Source organism: Sinocyclocheilus anshuiensis, unplaced genomic scaffold (assembly GCF_001515605.1).
Source record: "Sinocyclocheilus anshuiensis isolate Anshui unplaced genomic scaffold, SAMN03320099.WGS_v1.1 scaffold652, whole genome shotgun sequence".
Lineage (NCBI taxonomy): Eukaryota > Metazoa > Chordata > Actinopteri > Cypriniformes > Cyprinidae > Sinocyclocheilus > Sinocyclocheilus anshuiensis.
The window spans coordinates 137,593-145,092 of NW_015555769.1; the positions used below are offsets into that span (position 1 = coordinate 137,593).

The 7,500-nt window shown below is 39.6% G+C and overlaps 1 protein-coding gene across 1 annotated transcript in view; it reads right to left on the reverse strand.

The window, feature by feature from the left end:
• The window catches only part of ryr2a (ryanodine receptor 2a (cardiac)), a 124,207-nt gene that overhangs the window by 6,037 nt on the left and 110,670 nt on the right, over positions 1-7,500 (reverse strand). Inside the window, exons 82-92 of the mRNA XM_016468347.1 lie at positions 7,172-7,260; positions 6,962-7,090; positions 5,432-5,536; positions 5,226-5,307; positions 3,851-5,157; positions 2,459-2,532; positions 2,247-2,379; positions 2,068-2,154; positions 1,485-1,709; positions 942-1,072; positions 41-124 (exon numbers count right to left, since the gene is read on the reverse strand). Coding sequence (XP_016323833.1) covers positions 41-124; positions 942-1,072; positions 1,485-1,709; positions 2,068-2,154; positions 2,247-2,379; positions 2,459-2,532; positions 3,851-5,157; positions 5,226-5,307; positions 5,432-5,536; positions 6,962-7,090; positions 7,172-7,260 — 2,446 coding nt within the window. The remainder of the gene's footprint in view (positions 1-40; positions 125-941; positions 1,073-1,484; positions 1,710-2,067; positions 2,155-2,246; positions 2,380-2,458; positions 2,533-3,850; positions 5,158-5,225; positions 5,308-5,431; positions 5,537-6,961; positions 7,091-7,171; positions 7,261-7,500) is intronic.

The following is a 7,500-nucleotide window of genomic DNA, read 5'->3' on the forward strand; positions in this document are numbered from 1 at the left end:
AGAGAGAGACAGTGGTAATTCAGATGGTCTTTATCAGAGCCGTTCATCTGTCTGTATGTGTGTAAATGTCTCCAAACTCACCTTCCGCTTCACAAATTTATCCCAGTAATTGTTTGGGAAGGACCTGAGAGACAGAGAAGAATTTTTATCTTTAGATCATAGAAACACAATCATAACTCATAAAGATCCTCATGAAACAACAGCAGTGAAGATCGACTTATAAAATCATTATGAAATCCAGGCCTGAAGCTTTAACACTAAAAATAAAGGTTTGAATGTTTTAATTGGACTTTGTAAAGGATCTCATTTCATTTAATAATGTTTCAGTCAGCTAAACATTTTACTCTATTTTAAACATTTTTATTTAGCTATTTTTCATATTCTTGTTACATTTGATTTATTATTTTATTATTTTTAATTATTATATATTTATTCAATTAAATTCAGCATTACAATCTCATGAACCCCAATTTGGGAAATCCTAATTGATATTTAAATAATGTATCATTTTAATAATTTATAAAAAATAATAATAATGATGGTATTAAATGTAAATAGAAATTATCTTTAATATTAAAATACACATTAAATGTATTACTAATGATTTAAACAATTTACATGTTGCTTTAATAGTGTTTTACATTGTGTGAAATTCCAAGCATGACAACCTAGATAATATAACGAAAACAAATGAATGACTTCAGAGGTAGAGGGAAAATAATGTGTTTGAGCAGCACATCAAAAACATAAAAACAGACAACGGGAGCTTCCAGTGCAGTAAACATCACTGATTATAATGGTAATGAGTCAGTTCTGTCACATCGCTCTGCCCTCCATTGTTAGCATTTTCCATCGGGTCGCCTCATTACTGCAATATTCCTGATTGAAATCAGTTGAGGTGAGAATCAGCCTATTACCCATGAGCCTTGTCTGTCACTCACTGTGTGTTGATGACCAGTCGGTCCCACTGGCCTTTAATATCGTCCTCCGACGGCTGTTCAGTGATGTACAGACCGTCAAACTCCAGCTTTCTGGCCACTTCCTTCTCACGCTTGAAAATCACCAGAGGAACCTCGAGGAGAAACAGCACTATCACTCACCACAGCTCTGCTTTCTATAATCGGAGCATTTATTAAAACCTCTTTAGACTGATGCTGCCAGGCATTTCATCTTTCATGTAAATCTAGCAGGTTTATTGTTTCAATAACTGGATTTCATTAGCATAAATGAAACTTTATGCCTAGCTTTCATTATTAGGAAATCAGATCCAGTGCCTTGTGTGAATAATATCACAGTTAAGGTTATGTGATCTGTCAAACTCAGTGTGTTTTGGGTGAATTATTGGCTGCTGAGAGCACGAATCCATCAAAACCACTAATAAATAAAACATTTCAGCGTTTGATTTTAATGATGTTTTAGTTTCAATGCACTTATCATTTCTAGAGCTGTGCTGGTTTAGGCTCCTGAAGCTGATGATCCTGTACCTTCAAGCAGTAGTAGCCGATGATGCAGAAGAAGGAGATGACGGTGTGCAGGATGGCTAAGATCCTCAGCGTGGGCTCCATGTAGCCGCTGCTCTCCTCCAGCACAAAGTGCACAGCATCGGGTCGAGCGCTCGAGCCTCCCAGAGGATCCCAGCGTACGCTGGCATCTGAAGACGAGCTGAACAACACCTCCTTCCCCTCAGAGACGGCCGAGGACGTGGACACCTGCACACGGGACCAAACACACGCTCAGACACACATATACATGCTAGGGGTTCGTTCGGACGACTCACTAGTAGGGATGTAACGATTAACCGCGAGCCGGAATATGTGAAATATGTGATGATTCAAATCGGTTGAGATGCCAAACAAATCGCGATACAATTGGAGTAGGAGTTTATATGAATGTACACTGAACAAAATTATAAATGCAACACTTTTGTCCAAGCAATAGTAAAAGGACACATTTAGTTCATAATTTGTCTTAAATCTCATTTTGTAAAAAAAAATAGAGTTGAGTGAACCGTTACATCCCTACTCACTAGCAATGAACGTCACAAGAAAATGCTGAAGTGTGAATTACCTTGTAAAACAGCAGAATGAAGTTGATTGCAAAGGCCACAAACAAAGCCAACATTCTCATGTTGTAGAAATTTCGTGCAAAGTAGTTCTGCGGGAGAAGAGAGAGACACAGTGTCAGAGCACACACGTGTGTTTCGAGCGATCGCTCCTAAGAGAGTCTGAGATCTCCAGGGCTCTCACCAGCAGCTTGCGTTGGTAAGCGATGATCTTCTTCCAGAATGCCGACTCCTGCAGATCAGGCTCATGGTGCTGTCTGACCTTCCTCTTCACCGCTTCCTCCTTCTTCTTCGGTGCTTTCTCTCCGTTTTCCCCTCTTAGAAAGGCACGAATCAGAACTCAGTATGCAGGTGTCATCAACACTATCGTCTACACATTTCCACCAACGGACTTACTCGGCTTTCTCAGGCACGGATTTGGTCTCCTCCGCAGCTTCACTGTTGTCTGCTGAGGATGAAGAGCCCTTCGTCTGACAGAACCAACAGCGAAAGAGTTAAAAACCTCACAGATTCATGCAATGATTGGAATCGAACGGATCTTTTATGTGCCAACTTGTCTTAGTCCTGTGTCAAATGTCCTTTCTAGTTTTTGTCATATTTAGTCAACCTGTCCTGTTTGTTGTTTAGTTAAGGTTTAGCTGACAAAGTCTGGGAATTTAAGTCTAGTTTTAGCCAATAAAAATATTTCAGTCATGCTGCAAAACGGTTAAAATGATAATCACAATTACTTTGATAAAAATGATAATCGTGATTACGGATCATGACTGCTGTAATTTGAGAGATGGCATCAGAATCACTTCACTAAATCAAGAGTCACTCACACATGCTTTATTTGAACTCATCTAGTTTCCTGATTTGTTATACGTGACCTTGCAGCACAAAAGCAGTGTTAAGTCGCTGGGGTATATTTGTAGCAATAGCGAACAATACATTGTATGGGTCAAAATTATAGATTTTTCTTTTATGCCAAAAATCATTAGGATATTAAGTAAAGATCATGTTCCATGAAGATATTTTGTACATTTCCTACCGTAAATATATCAAAACTTAATTTTTGATTAGTAATATGCATTGCTAAGAACTTCATTTGAACAACTTTAAAGATGATTTTCTCAATATTTAGATTTTTTTGCTCCCTCAGATTCCAGATTTTCAAATAATTGTATCTCGGCCAAATATTGTCCTATCCTAACAAACCATACATCAATGGAAAGCTCTTGACATCTTTGACTAACTCTTGATATCTGGCAACTGCAAGCATGAAAACTCTTAGAAGTCTAATTCTTTAAGTTGCATAGAGTTTTTATTTTTCTAACATGTTAGTCTCGTCTTTTTTCGTCAGTGACTAAAACACATCTGTTCCATCTTTATTTGACCCTCTAACTCTAGCACTTTCTATTCTATTTTAATTCTACTTCATCTATTTATCTTTTTTTATAAAAAAAAAAACCAACACTAGCTTTCTATTTTTTCTATTATATCTACTTGTTTTTCTATTTGTGTGTGTCTGTGTGTGTGTGTGTATATATATATATATACAGTGGGTACGGAAAGTATACAGACTCCCTTAAATTTTTCACTCTTTGTTATATTGCAGCCATTTGCTAAAATCATTTAAGTTGATAAAAGCATCTGCTAAATGACTAAATGTAAATGATATTGCATGTTGATATAGTCACTGTAATGATGTCAGTGTCGTCTCGTCTCAGTCATGGAAAAAGTGGTCGTCAATGAATATGTTTGGAAAAACAGCATTAACCTTAGCACCAACCGCATCAGCACTGTTACCTGGTGTCTCCTGCGGAGGTCTGGCGAGGGTGTAGGCGGAGGAGGGATGGGTGTGTTGAGCAGATCCGTGAGGCTAGCGTTCGGATTGTGAGGCATCAGTTTGTACTGCCCTCCTTCTCTCTTCAGGTCCAAACCGAATATATCGGACAGGAGGTCGGTGTCGTCTGCGGCCACCGTCAGATCGGCCAGGTCTTCCTCGGGTGAGGTTCTGTCCGTGGGTTTCTTCTCGCTCTCCTCCGTCTCTCCTCTCACCTCGTCTTGAGTCGGATCAGGCATGTTAGCCAGGAGCTCCGACACCTTCATGGTCTTGGCGTCCTCCACCAGACTGCCTCCGAGAAAGCTGTTGTAAACGATCCGGAAGAATCCTCGAGCGACGCTGAAGGCGAAGTGCAGGAGTCCCAGCAGGACGCTCCAATAGAAGGACACCAGTGTGGTCACCATGTCCTTCACCGTCATCTTCTTGGCTTTCTTCACCTGCTTCTTTAGGCTCTTCATAGACAGCACTTTCATTAAGAGCATCACGTTGTATCGTAAGGCAAACAGAGCCGTTCGTACGGTGGTGATGGAGAAGAAGCCCATCTCGGGACTCTCCTCCTCGGGTTTCTCTCTCTCGCTGTCCTCTTTGCTAGCCGAGCGCTCGCCGGCGTCGGACATCTGCGCCGCCAGCTGCATCTCGAAGATGGTGTCTTCGCAGAAGTTAACAAAGAGCTCCATCTTCTCCTTCTCGCCGCCTTCGTTCACCACGTCGAAGATGAACTGGCGTTTGGACTCTTTGACCTGCGGCTTCTCCCATTGAGTGCGGCTGGACTCGCTGATCTCGAAGTAGACCCGCTCGATCCGTTTAGCGCTGCCCATGATCTCGATGCGGCCTAGGTAGGGCTGGAAGTAGTTTAGCACGCTCTCGGCTAGCTCCAGGAAGGTCTGAAGGCGCGAGTCATGGGGCATGTGCTCCGAGAGGTTGGTTAGAAGGACAGCCACGTTGAAGCCGATGTCCTTGGCTGGTTCGTGGAAGCGTTCGACGAACTCTTCATAATCCAAGAGCTCGTTTTCGTCGGTTTCGGCGCAGGAGAGCAGGAACTCGGTCTCGGATTGGGTGTAATGTTTATGGCTCTCCATGGCCTTGTGGAAGTCCCTCTTGGAGATGACTCCTTTGCCGTCGGGGTCGTACTCTTTGAAGGCGTCTGATGACGTCAGATCTTTCAGTTTGAGGAACATGTCGAAGAACTTCAGAATCATCTCCACATTGTTCGAGGACTCCACCAACATGTCCACCATCTGCTTTCCAATGGTGCCGTTCACAACATTTCCTAAAACCAAGGGAAAGACGATCGTTTCATGAGCATTACTAGTCAATCAATCCACTAAGTGAACTCACCTTCCAGCATGGACAAGAGCATCACGACCATATCCTTCTGAAGATCCATGAGCTCCTTCAGCAGCTCGATTTGGCTTGAATCCTGCAGCAGCAAAACATCACAGTAACTCAGAGAAGAGAGCAGGTAAACAGGGGCCACTGCTTCATGTCATGCTGTATTTGCAGAAGCTTTGCTGTGTTTGTTGAACATCTCTGTGGATGTTTACCTGAGACAGCTTCATCTGCATATGTGCGAAAACGTGCAAGAAACCAACAACTGCGTCCCACAGACGGCTGTGAGCCAGACTCTGCTGATTCCCCGTACAAGGGCCCTAAAACCACACAAACAACAGGATCATTGAGATTAACGATGGAGATTTAGGGTCAAAATGTCAATTTAATTCATAAAAGTGTAACAGTTTAATAACTAATAACAATAATAAAATGAAACCTATTTTATTTTTTTCTTCTGGATGCAAAACATTTTTCGTTAAAAATGGTCACAATCAAATGAATTTATAAAACTTTTTAAAAACAACTTAACCTTTTTCAAATCAAATGAAAATATAGCAATTCCTTTATAGCAAAACATTGCATTTTTATTTTTTAAATAAAAAATAAATCACTGTTGGTAACACTTTACAACAAGGATCCATTAGTTAAGGTTAGTTAATGTATTAACCAACATGAACAAACCATGAACAACACATTTATTAATCTTTGTTAATGTTAGTTAATGAAAATACAGTCGTTCATTGTTAGTTCACAGTAACTAATGTTAACAAGCACGACTTTTGATTTTAATAATGCATTAGTAAATGTTGAAATTAACATGAACTAAGACTAATAAATGATATAGAAGTATTGTTCATTCTTAGTTCATGATAACTAAAGTAGTTAACTAATGATCCTAATTGTAAAGTGTTACTGCGCTGTTCAACAGAAGTTTACAGTGAAAACATGGATGAAGAAAATATTATAAATGATAATAATTATATTATTATACAACAATTGTTATTATACAATTACTATTCAGTAATAATACAATAATTGTATTATTATTATCCTCATGTAGTTTTATTATTATTAATTATGTTAATTAGTACATTTTACTAATATACTTCTATTACTGAACTTGATTAATTGTACGACCCTACTTTTCACATTTATGACCCTGGAGCACAAAAGCAGTGTTAAGTCGCTGGGGTATATTTGTAGCAATAGCCAACAATACATTGTATGGGTCAAAATTATACATTTCTCTTTTATGCCAAAAATCATTAGGATATTAAATAAAGATCATGTTCCATGAAGATATTTTGTAAATTTCCTACCGTATATATATCAAAACTTAATTTTTGATTAGTAATATGCATTGCTAAGGACTTCATTTAAACAACTTTAAAGATGATTTTCTCAATATTTAGATTTTTTTGCACCCTCAGATTCCAGATTTTCAAATATTGTCCTATCCTAACAAACCATACATCAATGGAAAGCTTATTTATTCAGCTTTCAGCTGATGTATAAATCTCAATTTCGAAAAATTGACCCTTATGACTGGTTTTGTGCTCCAGGGTCACATATTAAGTCAAAATTTGCCAGATTGCATTGATATTCTGCGTTATGCAGTAAATTATATTTTAATGACTGGATGCCTCAGTTTTCCCCATTGTGTAAATCATAAACACTGGAGATCCTCGGTGCTCTGATGACTTCTGAGCTGCTCTGAAGCGCAGCAGAGCGATGGATCGCACCTGAATGTACTCTGTGAGCGTGTTGAAGACTTGTTTGGCTACATTGATTGCTTTGGAGAAGTTGCGCTGGCCTTGCTCATCGATGACCTCTTTCCCGGAGTAGTACCAGTAGAAGTCACTGATGGACTCCTGCAGACACGCAGAGCACACGTGTGTCAGATGTGTGTTACGAGAGCGTGATCCTGACGTGTTTGCGGAGCAATCGCTCACCTGGACTCGGAGCAGGTAATCCACGGTGGAGATGATGATGTTGACTGTCGTATTGTTCCCCGTCTGTGTTCTCAGGTAGTTCTGAAAGTCTGATGTACGGACACACAGTTACTGTCACTATCAGAACAGGCAGAGCTACATCAAATGTGTCCCTGCAGCACAAAAGCAGTCTTAAGTCGCTGGGGTATATTTGTAGCAATAGCCAACAATACATTGTATGGGTCAAAATTATACATTTTTCTTTTATGCCAAAAATCATTAGGATATTAAGTAAAGATCATGTTCCATGAAGATATTTAGAAAATTTCCTACCGTAAATATATCAAAAC